General features: G+C 37.9%; 1 protein-coding gene across 8 annotated transcripts in view; it reads left to right on the plus strand.

Annotated features, from left to right (window-relative positions):
• Window positions 1–17,485, plus strand: part of mitfb (melanocyte inducing transcription factor b) — a 29,037-nt gene extending 11,552 nt beyond the window's left edge. For 3 of the 8 annotated variants that reach the window (XM_085345356.1, XM_085345350.1, XM_085345354.1), the window contains exons 2-10: window positions 760–1,000; window positions 9,952–10,167; window positions 10,429–10,524; window positions 10,782–10,899; window positions 11,222–11,314; window positions 11,411–11,467; window positions 11,618–11,693; window positions 12,613–12,760; window positions 13,267–17,485. In XM_085345356.1, coding sequence (XP_085201482.1) covers window positions 760–1,000; window positions 9,952–10,167; window positions 10,429–10,524; window positions 10,782–10,899; window positions 11,222–11,314; window positions 11,411–11,467; window positions 11,618–11,693; window positions 12,613–12,760; window positions 13,267–13,659 — 1,438 coding nt within the window. In that variant the 3' untranslated portion in view covers window positions 13,660–17,485. The remainder of the gene's footprint in view (window positions 1–759; window positions 1,001–9,951; window positions 10,168–10,428; window positions 10,525–10,781; window positions 10,900–11,221; window positions 11,315–11,410; window positions 11,468–11,617; window positions 11,694–12,612; window positions 12,761–13,266) is intronic. The other 5 variants (XM_085345351.1, XM_085345355.1, XM_085345352.1 and 2 more) reach the window with 4 other exon arrangements.

The following is a 17,485-nucleotide window of genomic DNA, read 5'->3' on the forward strand; positions in this document are numbered from 1 at the left end:
GGCCAGACATTTTACTGAGTTTTATCAAAAGGATCACTCACTCGATGGAGGCTTTGTCCCGACAACTTCTGCTTCAGCAGAGACTCTCTATTTTAGGACTTCAGGACTCTGTCTGGGGAGTAGCCATCTAAATTTAAAAGAGTGGGAAAACTGAAACAACCTTTACAGACAAAATGTTCCTCTTTTTGTTTTGTCTACAAATGCAAAATGCCTGTGCCTTCCAAAGTCATTAAAATCACAACATTGTTTTCCTTTTTGAAAGGACATCTTAATTGATAATAGATCTTGATAGTAAGTGATTTCATGGAGGTTCAAGTATTTGTTTTCTAAGAGCAAATAAGCAGGGCTGCTTAATTATTTATCTTTGTAAAATAAAAAATAGCAACAAAAAGTGCTCATTGCAAATTCCCATAGCTTTGCTTGTTCTGTTTGACAAGCTTTTGACGATGACTGATCATCAAAGGTTAAAATAACAGGTTATCAACATAGATCAACCAGTCATTTAATATTAATTTTTGCAGAACAAAAGCTAATAGTTCCCTTTTGACTTCTTCCCCTGAAGTCATCCTCTCTGCCAGTTTTCTTCATGCTAACATTGGCTTTTTATTACATCCATCGTCCCTCAATTTTCTTCTTTTTTTCTGGTTTTCTTGACCCCTTTCTAACCTTTCTAGCACTCTTTCTTTTCACCTCATCTTTCTAATCGACCCTCTGCCTTCTCTCTTATCTTATCCAATCATCCCTTTCTCCCCTCCGCAGCAGTCCGTCAGACCAACACAGTTCATCCAAGCCCCCGCTGAGCTCCTCGGCCATGACATCGCGCATCCTGCTGCGGCAACAGCTGATGCGGGAACAGCTTCAGGAGCAGGAGCGGCGGGAGCAGCAGCGACAACAGGCCTCCCAGTACACACAAACTACACAGGCCCAAACGCCTGCCATCAATGTCAGTGTCCCGGTCAGTTTACCACCTGCTGCACAGGTCCCAATGGAGGTGCTAAAGGTAAGAAAGCATGGTTCAAGTTTCTGATGGTAGGGAGCAACAAAGAATGGGGTGGTGTGTATTATTAGAAGGCTGTTACGGTATCTGTGTAAAGTTTCCACTTGTGGAATTAAACTTTGTATGTGTCATTGGTGCAGCCTGAATGGTCCAGATGTATTTATAGATTTTAGTGACTCGTGCATGAATAGTCGGGCAATCATGGTTTACTATGACTGTGTGTAAAAAAAAAAAAAAAAAAACAGGAGTGAGTGAAGTGTGTTAAAATGCGTATATGGGGATTATCTTTCCTGAGAGAATTCCTCTTTAATGCATGCTGTGCTTCCAGCCATTTGGATTTAGCCATCTTTAATCCTATTTGCTCAGCTACATTCACATCTTTTCATAGCTTTGATTCCTTGGCAGTCTGAGGGACAGGAGACTGTTAAGATTTTCTGTACGAGTAGAGACCGTAGTGTTCGAGAGCACATTTTAACAACGCATTTCGGTAAGTCTTTCTGTTTGTCCACAGCATGTGCTTTCAGAGGTTGCAATCTTGATGAAACATCTTTAGAAATTCATTCGACTTGTCGTGTTCTGAGGATTTTGGTATAATTGCTGGGTTTTTTTGTAGTGTTTTTGTTCCGGCATTTTACCTTGAATTCAGTGGCTTTCCCTATAAAAAAAACACTGTGTGGTAGTGATTTGGAAAGTGTTTTTGTGCAAATTATGAGAATTTTGTCTTCCTTACATATCAACTTAGTGCGTTTTTTTCAACTTTTCTGTTTGTGATTTCTGAAAAAAATATCAATATCGAGGTGTTAAGATATTGTGTAGTTAGTGTAATTACTCACGAGGACACTTGCCTTTTTGTGCATTTTTAGATTTTGCATTTCTTTAACATGGATTGTCAATAAGCAGCTGGTTTTGTCTCTGACTTCCTCTTTTAGAAAATTGTGCAATAACAGGAACAAGTCTTCCACGTGAAAAATATATGTGACACATAAGAGGATCTCGTACAAATACTTATGTTTAATAATGCCTGTAGTTAAAGGTCTAAAAATGTCAGACATTTGTGCTTGTTAGGTAAAAGTTTAATCAGTTAATCGGTACTATGTCAACAGTTTAGTTGTGGTTTTATCTTGCGATTTCAACTGTTAACCCATACTGTTAGCTGACAGTTGTATGAAGCTATTCACGCTGTTTATCCATTATGTTTGGCAAACAATTTCAGCTGTGTGTATGCTAAAAGCTTTTAGTCATAATTTTACCTAGACATTTACTACATTTTAATTGCACTGTTTAATCTCAGAGTAGTAACGATGCCGATAAACTGTGATTTACTGAATAATCTTTGTTGAGTTAAATCCACCCACAACACTCTCTGAGATTTCATGGTTGCTTGCCCAGCCACACTTTCATCACCCTTGGATGTGTGTGGCATGGGCCAACAGTAAAGGACAAAAACAGTATAGCCATTGAAAACATTACCCTTCTCACGCTGTATAAACATTACTTATTCTCTATAATCTGCAGCTCTTTGAAAGACTTAGGACGCCCCCTCCCCGAACCCTAACCTTGTGTACAATACATCAAGTTAGAGTCATTTTTCTGCTTTGGCGAGAGCTTACAGAAATTCTTCATTGACTGAAGTCCTCAAATGAAAAGGCCATTCCAGCTTGGTGCTGTTGAGCTGGGTTAACCTGCTCTCCTGTCTGTTGGTAGATTAGCAGAGTCCACATAAAGCTCAGGGGTACCAGGCAGAGCTGCTGGACCTCAAAAAGTGCAAACATTAAGCTCAGATGAGTTTATGTAAAGACTGATTGGACCCTTAATTAACCAAGTGACCTCTGACCTTTTTAGGAATAAGAAGGGGATCAGTTTGGGGATCAAGAAAAAGGCGAGCACAGCCTTACCACACACCGAACGCTAATTCAGTGAAGAATGCTTGTAATTAGCCCCCAGCCCTTTCATTCCATGGAATATTTTAGAGAAAAAAAAACACTGCTTTGAAATTTACGAAGGATAGGTTTCTGAAAGGGTTAAAAAAATGATTTCTGATTTTTTTTTTTTCCTTTTTCAAAGGATTTATGGCGCCACAAAAAGAACAAAGTACCCTGTACAATTTTTGTGGATTATATGACGGCTCGTGACCGATATACAAAAGAAAATACACAGAAGTACCACACAGATGTTTCAGTTTGGTTTGGATTTCAGAACTGATTCAGCACACAATGACATGTAAAAAAAACCTTCAGTGTTCATTTCATGAAATTACAGGATAGCTTTAATAACATTTCTCTCCGCAGTAACCAACACTGATTAATCACTTTAATCACGTTAGTTATTAGTACCTTTTTGCTCAATATGATTGTAGATGATGAGCAAATTCACGTGATCATAATCTCTGTTTTTGTTTGGTTGGAGTTTTTTTGTTTTGTTTTTAGCAGTTCCTGCTCATTTTAACCCAAGTTTTATACAAACAACACACGATTTTTATTCGGTGGTAATTTGGGCTTTTGCATGACAGCATTACAAAAGTACAGAGGAAAACCCATAAATTGCTGCTCACATTAGCATCACAGTTGCTGTCTGCAAATTCTGCAGAGCACATTAGCAGCTTAACTGTGAGACAAAGTGGCCTATTCTTCTAGTCTGCATAGAAAATGGGGGCAGTCTTGTTAATATATCCTGGTTGGCCCATCATGGAATGCCTGTAGCATGCAAGTCAAAAAAATACAAATCACTGTTTGTCATTCTGCACTAACCCTACGTCCTCTCTTAGTACAGCTGGATGCTTTGTGCTCATTTCTGCAGTGTTTCTGACTCTTTGGGGGTTATGTTGCTTATGCCCTTGGGCCTGTTGGTGGCTAAAAACGAGATGATAAACAACAAGCTTTTTTTGTTTTCCATGGATACAGATGCCAAGAGTTAGTAGTTGATGCCACATTTCTAAACTGTATTTTGGAAAGACTGTTAAGTGAAGTTTGAATGCTGGCTGCTGGCACTAAGATCTCTCTATAATTCATTATTCTGCGTGCTGGGCCTTTACAGAAACTGAAAACCTAATGATTAATTGTAGATGTGTGCAATAGTACGTGATGTATCTGTTCTAAATCAATCATGAACATCACCACGATAAACTTCTTGCACGTAGTTTATATGCAGCAGCAGTCCTGTAGATGTTTGTCACTCTATGTATGTTCTGTGCTTCCACAAAGTGTGCCAGCTTTGTAAGCACACCATTAAATGATCCTTTTTCCAGCTTATAAACTAATGATTTGTCACGCCTAAAATTATTTCCATGTAACAACAGGAGCCGTATGGCTTGACAAGGTCGAGATGTTCCAGGCTGGGATCTGTGAGCCTTCAGGGGCTCCATTGAATTCACCCAAAACAGTGAGATCATCTAATTATGTGGGATAATTTAGGAAATCCCTGAGGACAAAACAAGCTAGAAGAAGCCCCTGTGCTCATTTCAATGTAAAGACAGAACAAACAGATTTCAACCTGCTAAACATGTCTTTGTCACAGATTGCCTAAACCTACTAGTTACATGTACTAGAATGAGATTCATTCGAAATTATCTTATTTTTATGTTTGCATTGTTGTTTGCGTCATTCATTCATTTGCTACATTTTAGTGAAAAACGAAAGTCACCATTTTTTTAAAGGGTTAAATTCCAGCTTCATATCTTAAAAAAGGCTCGTTTTTACAAGCAGTAGTCCAAATACACAAAATCTTCGGTTTACTATCACATGGATAAAGAAAAGCAGCAAGTCCTTACATTCTTAGCTCCACCGCACTTGAATCTAGAAACTACTTTCACCTTAAAATTCACTCAAATGACAAATTAAGTTATCAGAATAGGTTCGTTTATTAGTTTGTTTATTTTGTTTTTTAGCATTTTCATTGATCGGCCAATCATTTTAGTTAACCCTAACCCTGCAGTGTGTAAATGTAGCACAAATGAATCAAGACTTTTACTCACTCAAAGCCAAGTGTTACATGTGCTGTATTAATGGGTGTATGCAGTTGTGCTTGTAGTTTTAATTAGGGCACCTTTATACTTTGTCTTGTGCACATAATGCCCTGAATGCCCTCTTTGTTTCTATATTAGAATTCTGTGTGTGTGTGTGTGTGTGTGTGTGTGTGTGTGTGTGTGTGTGTGTGTGTGTGTGTGTGTGTGTGTGTGTCTGTGGGAGAGAGAGGGGGTGGCGTAGGCTTCCTACAGTAATCCCTTATAAACTTTTTTTTTGTTTCTATCTTTAGACAGTGCCAGCTATCAGCTGTGGGTGTGTTAAAATGCATGAGACAAGGATGGAGGATTAGTTAACACGTACATGGGTGTTTTTTTTAAAAATAGTTTTAGGAAAAATCACAATCACACAATCACTGTTTTTTATAAAACAAATCTCTGTCTGCATGAAAATACAAAAACACTCTACTGCCAAGAGCTTGCCAAACTAACAGACGGTGATATAACCCTAACCCCAAAGACTTGTTGGCGAATAAGAAGCACTGACACTGTGAGTTTTCTGTCTAAACATCATCACTGACAAACAGTGTTCATAAAAAGTTTCCCATGCAAGTTTTCTAAAGGATTAGTTTTTCAACTTAAACTTAAAAGCTGTGTCTGCACGTGGACACGAGGCCGAGAAGCCTAGAAAGGCCAAAAATACCCATGTGCGTGTGATTTGTTATACACACACACAAGACTTGTGTCTTTGTGTGTATAACAAACAGTCTTTCTGTACGTTTATGCTTACAGCAGTGGCTTACAAGCTGGAGGTCTGGACCTCCCCAGAGGGCCAAAAGATAAATGTGAGAGGCTAAACGCTACAGGCTGGGAAAGAAAAGCTGTGGAGGAGGAAACATGTCTCATCATTGTATCTATGCTGAAAGGACTGGGCAAGTCATCTCAAACTGTAATGGAAATATTACAAAAATGAAAAACAGGGAATGAAAAAGAGAGTTTCAAGTATTAGAAATATTACTGTATATTGTCATATTTCTGTCCAATACGGCATCATCTGCCTGAAGACACAGAGGCAGCATGTTATAGCATGTTTTTAAGAGTGGGATTTAATTCCAAATACCTTTACAAATTATCAAAAGGCATGATTTTAGCCTCAAACTAGTCACATGAATCAGAAAGAAAGCAAAACAGTTGCCATGATTTTAAAAAGTAGCGCTTTATTTTTTAAGCTGTAAATTTTACATCCAGTGACTCTGTCCAGCATTTCTGATTTCTCCTTTACTCAAAACATACAACTTTGAAAAAGAAGCAAAGACATCTCACTTTGTTCTCAGCACTTCCAAGTGTTGCAAAAAAACAACTGATAAGACTAAATAGACCATGAAGAACCTGCCTGGTTAACAAAAACGAGAAAAAAATTTAATTAAATTTAAATTTAATTTAATTTAATTGTTTTGGGAAATCTGACAAACATTAATTGTGCCACTAGGATTGTTTAAATACAAATTGATACACTAAGCAGTATACAGTGTGGAGTTTCAGTTCCATTCTTGATGTTTGGGGTTGATTATCAGCAAAATTTGCAATACTTGAGAACTGAATCTGACCTGAACTCGATTCTGAGATTAAGAAATAACTAAGATGTGAGACTTTTCAGAAAAATCACTCACTGTCTATGTAATTACTACTTGAAAGAATTCTTCATTGTGCTTAAACATGTATTAGTAGAGGCTCCATAATGTAGGGGTTAAAGCATTTGCCTACAAAGCAGAAGATCACACGTTTAGGACTAGGAGAAGACATAAATCCCTGGGAGGAAGGGCATCTGGAAGGACATCAAAATCTGTGCCAAATCAAATATGTGGATCCATCCACTGTGGCAACCCCCTGCAAATAAGTGAGCAGCTGAAAGAAGCTGAGATAAGAGTTCATATGAATAAATAAGACACTAATTAACAAACATTTGCAACGCCGCTGGTTGTGCTGTGGCATATGCTGTGGATTATACAGGTTTTCCCACATACTGATTTGTTTTTTGAAATAGAGTGTTAACAGTAGTTTTAAAGCAAAATTATTAAAAAATAAATAAATAAATACATCAAGTTGATATGTATTCAGAACACATTTCTCTTTTTCAAAACTTTACGGGGCCTTATTAAAATGTAGGACAACAAAGGTTGTTGTTTCAGCATCGAAATGAAAAATTAAGAGCCTGTTCTAAATGTGACTGACTTAAATCAGCCTGTGTCTTTGATAAATACCATAGATAACAAGAATTCACTGTTTGCTTACACATTATTTATGCGTGCATTGCAAATAATTGTGTTGCTCATTAATAGCTCTTGATTAGGTTCAGTCCATTATCAGGATCGGAGCCTCTGCAGTTTTAAAATGTAATCATTTCATCATATATATAAGTAAGTGGCATAAAATCCAATTATGGATCAAATTTTATACATTTTCTGGTGACGTCATTTGCATAACAATACACCAACGGTGAAGGCAGTGTAAAGAATAAAGAATGTTGTTAGTGACCATCACTAATGAGCCTCGTTCTTTTGCCCAGAGTGTGATGTCGTTCTTGTTAATGAGTCATTGACTGACTGTAAATGTGCCCCCCTCTGTGGTGTCAGCTTTACAACCTTGTGAGGACAATTTACGGCCCAAGGTGATCTGAGTCTTAGCTGCAGGATATACAAAGTGTGACTAGATAATGTGACTCAGCTCTTGTAAGTAAAACTAGCTATAGTGTCAATTTTTAATAGCCAGTTGTAGAGGATGTTAATGTGGCTCACATGAGTATCCCCTGAAGAACAATGGTACATGAACATGGAAAAGAGGCTCTGAAAGAGCTTCTGTTCTGGAAAGAAGAATTTGACAGTCACAGAGAGACAATAAGATTGATAACCTCACCTGACCTAATGGTTATACTCGGCTTTATTTACATACACCTGTAAAAGTGATTTAAGTCATTCAAACTAGTCTGCTTTATTTTATATTTCAGAGTTTATTGAATTAAAATGTGTAAATCTGCAAATACTGAGAGGCATTTCTGTTGATTTTCAGAACATACACAAAATATATACATCATATATGATCTCTATGACAGTGCTGGGTGAAAACCTTTATATTAGATTACAATAATCTGCATTCAGTGAGTGCATAGTTAATAAGAATACTGGTTATGCATTATAAGGCCGATCACGGGAATGTCCATAGTGTACAGAAAATACCAATGATTTTAAATAATAAAATATACATCTGGAACATTGCAAACCTGCACACATGAATGACTATCACACTTTTATTTGGAATCGGTTTCAACAGATGGGACGAAGTAATATCTATACTCTATAAGGCAGTCTCAACAACTAATTTTTATAACCTTTCGCTGTAATTGAAACTCTTGAGTGCAGTGTGCAAACTGAGGAAGTTTTCACATAGGCAGAGGAAAATGCCAGGGGTAGCTTAGAGTTCATCTACAGCCCGTGGCCTCCTCAGGTCTGTTAATAAGCATAGACATTTAAAGTTTATGCACAACAAAATGCATAATTTCTTTTGGGCTTATGATTCGCCTGTTCTTGTCAATTAAAAAGCTGAAGACAACTAAGGATGACATAGACTTTATTCTTTGTGCTGTGTTAAACAGGGAGCACACGCCAAGCATCCACATGGGTTAACAAAGTGGATAGGGCAGAGTAAGCACCCCGGGCAAGATTCAGTAAAAGAGGTGCCCTTCCAAAACAAAGGCTCTAACTGTTTGCACCACATCCTGACATCAAGTGATACACCATAAAGTAATAAATACAGATTTTACATAAAACAACACACATTTAAAAAGGCTCATTGTATTTGACAGAGATTCCCTGACATGCATAACTAATGAAGTTTCTTGCCTTTTAAAAGATGAGCTGGTGTGTCTGTCCTCCTATTAGCAGCCTTAGTCGTCTGGTGCAACCAAGAAGGAAACAGCTAGAGCACTCCTCAGTTTAGAGTTGTTGTTTTTTTTTTGTTTGTTTGTTTTAAATCGGACATCTAAAACAGGAAATGATGCTTGAGATGCTTGGATATCAACCTTGTGAGGTATGTTTAAAAATGAATATAGATTCAAAGATAATGTGAGAGGTTAAATTGAAATTTCTCGTCTTAAACTGACACAAATGTGTCTTTGCCATTTATGATACTGCATTATGTATCTAAATTGAATCATAAACTACAGCGTCCACATTTTGCAATCCTGAAACTGATTCGTAATTGCATCAAACGTAAGCGAGCACAGGACGGGAAGGTTTAAATATAAACTTGGAAAGGCGAGGGGGATTGGAGCAGCTCTGCTCAATTTAAAATGTTACAGCCAGACAGACACTGCCTCTGAAGTTTGTTTATTTGCCTGCAGGAGCTTTTCTGGATCATTAATGCTGTGTGGGGATTAATGATCTACAGAAATCAAATTTATCCTTAAGCGGCGAGTGCAGAGATAGGAGCGTGTGCAATATTTGTTCCTTAAAATATGTGGACTGTTACTGAGGAGCCGCAGAAAGTAGTGGAGTTGAAGAAAAATATGTGGAAACTGTTTACTCCTGAGACTTTGAGATAACAACTCTTGACAGCGTCTCAAAAGAAAAATGCATAATGCATCGTAGGATTTGAAGTCTCTGTCAAGTTGATTTTAATATTATATTCTGTACTGTAAAATACAAAGAACAGACAAGACTTTGAGCTATATTTAGAGTTGTTTTTAATAAAAGACAACTTTGAAACAGCACTTATAAAAAGCAGCACTCATTTTGAAATGAGCTTCCATCTTTTGGTGCTATTTCATTGCTACTGTGGCCAAGCTGCATATTTGCATAACTTCTCTTTCAGTAGTTGGAGCAGTTCTGTGGAGCCTCCTGCAACCATCAACACACCCATTAATCTTTAGATCAGATATCCTACCTCTCACATACATATTCATTTTTCTTGGCATTTTCCTCACTCATCTTTCCACTCATAGGTTCAGACTCACCTGGAGAACCCAACCAAGTACCATATCCAACGGTCCCAGCAGCAGCAGGTGAAGAGGTACCTGGGAAAGCTTGGTTCTCAGGCGTTGAGCTTGCCCTGCCCCAACCAGTCCTCTGACCACGGGGGCATGCCGCCAGGGCCGGGCAACAGTGCCCCTAACAGCCCTATGGCCTTATTGACCCTCAACTCTAACTGCGAGAAAGAGGTGAGGTCTCCATAGTTTTTTAGGCTGTTTTTTTATTTAACTCTCTCAAGGCAGGCGTTGCCGATTTGCAACAGTTAAAAACTAACAACCTGATTACCCCACATACATATTTTATGAGGTTTTTTTTACTCAGAAGTACCACTGCAGGACTTGGTTGTGCATTAGCAACAAAAAGTTTCATTTGAGCCTGAGAGGGTTAATGATGCTTGGACATTAATTGATCAGTAATGCTGGACTTATTTGTACTTTGTCTGGTTTTAGATGGACGATGTAATTGATGACATTATTAGTCTGGAGTCCAGTTACAGCGATGACATCCTCGGTCTAATGGACCCAGGACTTCAGATGGCAAACACGGTATGTATGCTCATGATTTATCCATACCAGCCAGTTTACAACATGACTGCGTTTCATTTGATGTGTCTTGGGGTAAAACAGAAGCAAATTCCATGATGTCAGATTTCAACCTTGGTGTAATACTTTGACCTTGTAATTTATCTCTTCTGTGCTGCGCTTCATATGTAACTGTCATTTTTTAACACAATAATATGCATAATATTACGTCTTTTTCTCTCTGTTTTAAATCTCAATTCTTTTAATTCTCAATTCCCCAGATCCCTGTGCCTGCTAACCTCATTGACATGTATGGCAATCAGGGTATGCCCCAGCAAGGTCTGCCCATCAGCAACTCCTGCCCTGCCAATCTGCCAAACATCAAAAGGGAATACTCTGGTAAGCATGAAAATTACTCAGAGCTATAGAAATAAAAATAAATAAAGTTCTTACAGATGTTTAACTTGTGCCATTTAACAATATCTGTTCAGCTTCTGTATCGCACAGGCAACAGTAATTCTGTAACAACATATGATAATGTAACGTTCTACTCTCCAGGCCTTTGCGCAGCTCATTATATAGCATTTTGTATCCAGTCCAGCTTTTGTAATCCTCCTCTGTGTGGCGATGTTGACTTTACATGATTATGTCTTCTATTGTCTTGTATTGCATTTCAATTCTGTACATTGTGATAATGAAAACAACATTATTACTCATGTAGTTTCACAATCCCCGGCCATCATGCATATGCTGGATAAGTCAGGATCCTGTGGCAAATTTGACACCTATCAAAGGCCTGAAGGGTTCCCTGTGGGTACGTCTGAGTATTCAGCTTTAAAATGTGGATGCTGCACATTTTGTATACGTGCTTTGTCGGGTTAGTCGATCAACCAAAATGCGTTTTGTTCAGAAGCAGAGGTAAGAGCCCTGGCAAAAGAGAGGCAGAAGAAGGACAACCACAATTTGAGTAAGTGAGAATATTTAAATGTGCTTTTGGTTGTCACAGGGTTAACTATTAAACTACATTTTTAAGTACATTAGCAAATTCTTGTTAATATCTATATATTTATACTTATATTCCTAGTTATACTTTCCCCTTTCTGTTTTTTTTCTGCAGTTGAGAGAAGGCGACGGTTTAACATCAATGATCGAATTAAGGAGTTGGGAACTTTAATTCCAAAATCAAATGACCCGTAAGTTACTTAATATATTCTTACATTAACTCTTCTAAAAATACATGTAATGGCAACCACAAACATCCAGCCAGTCTAATGCAAGATTAATAACTCAGTGTTCAAGATTAGTGGAGAGATTTGCTGCTTATGAAATAGCAAACGGAAATGATTTGTGTTTTAATTGCATTTTTCTAGCTGGTCATTCAGTTATATGCAGTTTGTAGTTATACAGATCTTTCGATTTAGGCAAATGTTGTAAATTTGTAAATGTAATATGAGGCTTATAATAATTACACTGTCAAATTCAGCTTTTAACCATATTCTTCTCTCATCGCTGTGCCCTTTGACCTCGCCTGTGGGTCTAAAAAGATCCCAGTTGCTTTTGTTATGTCTGTTCAGCCCTGGTTGTTTTGATTAAGTCCAGCTGGTTCCTCCACCCACATGCACAAATTCAAGATTCTCACCAGCAGACCTGGTTTAAATGAGTACACATTTATGAAAAAGCAGGCACACATTTTCTTTCTAGCATTGCCAATTTTTATTAGTTGCCTGTAAGGTGTAAGTACCACTTCCAAATTGACCTAACTTAACCTTAACTGTACAAATGAAATCCTCAGGAGGGATGTTTTCCCATAAAGTTGACTAAAGATCATTTTTTATTCCTGCAAAACATCTGCTGCAACATTCATGTTTTTTTCAGGGAGCTCAGGGTCATCCTTATGACTGCTTGTGACTCAGGCTACCTATTGTGCATAAACGTCTTGTGTAGTAACAATTTCTGCAAAGAACTTTATGACCTCTGCAAAAGTTCTGCTCATTTTTCCTCAATCTTATTCTCTCCTCTTTCTTAATTGTTAACTGCAGAGGCGTACATTAGACTATCTACTGACATTTAAACGTTTGGATGTAAAAATAATGGTTCCTTTTTAAATATCAGAGATATGCGCTGGAACAAAGGCACTATCCTGAAGGCATCAGTGGACTACATCAGGAAGCTGCAGCGGGAACAGCAGAGGGCCAAGGAGCTGGAGAATCGTCAGAAGAAGCTTGAGCATGCCAACCGGCATCTGATGTTGAGAATACAGGTAAAAGCTTTGATGAAGATGAGAAAATTCAAAAATGTGTCACGTGTAGGGATTTCAAAGGGGAGGAGAAAAACGTTTATACTAATGTTGGAAGAAATGAATACACTTTTATGAGATAGCTTAAGGGAAAACGAGGAAAGGCACAGATTCATACTGCAAAGTTGTTAAGATCGTCATCTTGTAACAAATTGATCATAAGATGAGAGGAGCCTGAATCTGTGATCAACACTGAGCTCTTTGTAGTTAATTAGAGTTGCACATCGGTGTATTAGAGGAGGAAAAAGAAAACCTTCTGCAAGTTTTAAATGTTAAATGACTCTGTTACAGTCAGTTGGATATTTAAAAACCTTCACTTGGCAGCTTTGCTAACTATCTCCCACTCTGCTTTTCAGCAAAGAAAAGGCAATACTTTAACATTCATCCTCAAACCTCAAACTAGAAGATTAGGAGTGCTCACTAACCTAATGCCTAACCTGCACGTGTTTGTGTCGCTCTCTGGCTTACAGGAATTAGAGATGCAGGCGCGGGCTCACGGTCTGGCCATTGCATCTTCAGCGCTCTGCTCTGCTGAAATTGGGGTACGGACCATCAAGCAAGAACCTGCTCTGGAGGACTGTCACCAGGACCTGTACACACTCCATCCCCATCACCAACAACACCCCGCCTGCACTCCTGAAACACCCAGCAACCTCGAGCTAAACGAAGGCCACTCCAACTTCTCCGAGGGCCACTACGGCGTTCACAGTAAGTCGGGCTCCAAACTCAGCGACATCCTCATGGAAGACACCTTATCACCGGTGAGGGGGGGCGACCCTCTGCTCTCATCCGTCTCCCCAGACACCTCAAAGGACAGCAGTCGCAAGAGCAGTGTAAGCATGGATGAGAATGAGGGTTGTTAGCACCCCCTACTGGAACACTCCTCACCTGCATTTTCAGCCCCTCCACCTACTGCTACAAGTCAGTGGCAAACACACTTTGAGCTGCTGGAAAGGCTTTCTTCTGTTTGTTGTCCTTTCTCTGTTTGTTTTACTCCTCCTCTCTCCCACCTGTGTTTACATGTATTGAATCTTTTTCCAAATTGTTTGTTTGTTTTCTCGTGTTATGTCTTTTCAAGCCCTTGACCCTGATTTCAAGGACTGATTTTTTTTAAGTGTTTGCTTTAATCAATACTTTGATGACAATGAGTTACAAAAATAGAAGTTTTTATATTTAAAAAAAAATATGCATTTATCTTTGGATAGAGGCTAGATTATCCTTTTTTTCTATTGATTCCAAAGAATCTAGGGAAATTATAAATCATGGTCAGAAATGTAGATATTTTGTGGTGAGATAAGCACTGCTTTTTAAATCAATAGCAATAATAGAAGGAAAAAGATCTATTTATTACTATAGTGCTTTACACTCTGTGTGTCTTAGATTGAACTTGAATGTGCCAATGCCTTATTAAGATGTGTATACATCGTTGTCGTATTGCTATGCACGTGTTGGCTGTTAGAGTCTTTGTCAGTCTTCCAGTTGAAATTTCTTGCTTGACAAATATGAAATCATCTGTAGATTATATAAATACACACGCGTGTGTAAACAAGATGTTATGAATACATTCCCCTTAAAGCTAATTTATTACATGGAGCCATTATTAATAAATGAAAGCACATTTAAGAAATGAATAAATAAAAGCTAGAATCTCTCTTTTAAGATAATTACAATGAACTCATTACACGAGAATAATTTTAGTCTTTTATTCAGTGTTATACATTCACCACACACTCTTTAACTAGCCAGTGCCAATTACAGACCCAGTATGTTACCAGTACATTCCTCATTGCCAAAACTGCCAAAATACCCCCAAATTTGTCTCAAAACTAGTAGAATAAAAATAGGCTATAAATGGTCTGACAAGAAGCTGTTGTCTCTTGATAGCTCTAGATTTCTTAATTATAGAAATCTTTTTTTTTTTTTAATCTAATAGATGTTAGTCAATTATTGTAATGTTTTTTTATCTTTAGTGATCAGACAGACATAACTGGTTAAACTTAGAGTATCCCAGCACAGACTCCATACTGTAATACTGCAGACCTGTTAATCTCAGATTTTACAAATTTCCATTGATTTCCTAAATTATTCTTGTTGGGGTTTTTTTTTTTTTTGATATACCACATCAGTGACATTTCACATTCAGGACTTTTTTTTTCATGATGTGAACATTTATATTGCCAAGGAGTATAAGGAGACTGCTTTGGGATTTTGTATGAAATGCGTGACATTGTCAAAACACTGGAATGACTTCTGATAATTGAAACCTGGTTTGTTTGCCTGTCTTTCTTTTAAATCTGAGCACAAACTAACTATTTCAAATGCATACAGAATCTTGTGAAAAGCTGTGGATTCTTGGATGGTTGTATATTTCCACAGTTTGTTTTGAACAGTTCTAGCATGTTCCATAGGTATGCCTTTTTAATAACCACCTGCCATATACTACGAGCCCTGTTGCAGCACAGCCTCCATTTTGTCAAACTATGCAATGGTTAAAGTTGTGCCTGTAAAGCAGCATCATGTCTTCAAAGGGGTTTCTCTTTATGAATGAGTCTGAAATGGTGTCGAGGCAATTATCTTTTCATTTAAGTGCCTTAAACTTGTTTTGTTTTGTTTTTTACCCTGAAGATGGAAGAGAAGGAAAAAAAATGTTTTGTTGATGTTTATATTGGTGTGTTGAGCTTCGTAGAGCTACACTACAAGTCCCTCAAACAAAAGAACCACGAGTATTGTTATTATGGAACGCCAAAGTGTTCAACATTAAATAAGGAAGTAAATTAGGAAATAAGTCATTATAAATGCAGAGTAAAATATATAAGTAATTAATAATTATACCCTGACATAATATTTGAAATAGTGTTCTGTATTATTATCATTAATTACTTAGTATGTTGATTGACTTAGAAATCTACTGACTTCTTCAACCGTTGACTCCACTCCACTGAAGTTGGGTCATGGTAGCAGCAGTCTGAGCAGGCGATACCTGATATCCTTTCCCCAGCAGAGCTTACCAATTTCTGCTTGGTATCACCAAGGTGTTTCAAGGCTTAATAAGATAAATAATCCCTGGTCTGCCCAAGGGTCTTCTCTCAAATGGGTGTACACAGAAAACCTCCAAAGTGAAGCTCCCAGTAGATGTCCAATCCACCCCAACTGCTTCATCTCAACATCTCTGAGTTCCTTCCAGATATCCATACTCATCATCCTGTCTCTAAGGCTGAGCTCAGCCAACCATACTTTGCTTGCAAATACAGATCTAATACAGATCTGGTTGTTAACTATACCAAAGTAACCTCTATAAGTGCAATTGGCGAGCCTTTCTTCAAGAGTGCCACCAGGTCCTTAGGTTGCTACTGCAACAGGCACCAATGACCTTTTGAGCAGAGCTAATGCCAGCCACCTTTGCAGTAGAGGCTTTGAATATGAACAAGAATGAGCTGCTGAGCCACTGATTCTTATAGTGGGGAACCTGGATGATCAGGGTAATATATACAGTGAATATATTCACACGATTTCTGTTAGGAAAATAATCAAAGATGGCTGTCATGCTAACCTTCTAGAGTGGTTTGTTTTTTTTCGCTACCAAAAAAACATGGCCACTAATCCCAGTCCTGCATTTACCTGAAAGTGTCGTTGTGCAGTGCTACAGGTTCACAAAGCCAGTAATGATGCTGTAGACTAATAGTGTTATTATATTTGACTTATTTATATACCTATGATTAATATTCAAATACTATATATATTTATGTAGTACCGAACACTTTGGAACTCCATATTTTTAGCTCTTCATTTTAGTTTTTTCAAATGACATTTTACACTGAAGGCAGTGTTTCTTAGGTTTCTAGGTGACAACTTTGAATGTAGGTCTCAGTAATAACTGCCAAATTGTGTGCCACATGAAGGCAATACATTTCTACAAAGACACAACCTGCAAAACAAAGCCACCTTTCTTAGTGGTGTTTAACCTCTTTTGTTTTAAGCAATATATGGATCGTTACCCAAAGGTTATATGTAAAATGCAAATAAGTACACGGTTAGAGTTCAGTCTTGTATGTGGAAAGAACATTGTAGAGAATATGACTCAAGATTTACTCAACAGCAGCTCAGCTATCTTACAGTGTTGCCATCCAATGAGGATGCTAACTATGAAATCCAAGTTCTTGAACAAGCTGAGAAGTGAACCTTGAGTTAATGTGTTGGTTTGTTTGGTTTTTTTGTCATTGATGAAGCTTCAGTGGACTGTAGATTGTTTCTTATGGTGACACAGGTCCAGGGACTGATTCGAAACAGTACAACACCCACATACCTGTAACATGGATCTGTGGCTAAACGTAGAACAGATAAATTAAATAACCCTAAAATGTGACTGTAAGAAAAGATATAAACATTACACTATGTGGTGGCAGTTACTTAAAGCTGTCACTTAACTCGTTTCTCATAATGACTCTCTGAGCTGTAAATTGTTATGGCATGTTATGGATAAACCACTAATGAAAAACTATGGTATGTTAGCTCAATTTAGGCCTTGTCTTCTAATTGTCATTCCTGTGGTTCATACAAACAATGTTCTCTGCTGATGTTGCTACTGTTCTTATTGTTACAGTTTATAAGAGATGAATGTAGCAGTAGTTACTGTACCCACTGGTTTCAGATTAGTGAGCTCAAACTCGATGGTACTCAATGTGGAAACTA

This window comes from Diplotaxodon limnothrissa, linkage group LG20 (genome assembly GCF_057381915.1).
Source record: "Diplotaxodon limnothrissa isolate DT_005_m linkage group LG20, D_limnothrissa_male_GT1.1, whole genome shotgun sequence".
Lineage (NCBI taxonomy): Eukaryota > Metazoa > Chordata > Actinopteri > Cichliformes > Cichlidae > Diplotaxodon > Diplotaxodon limnothrissa.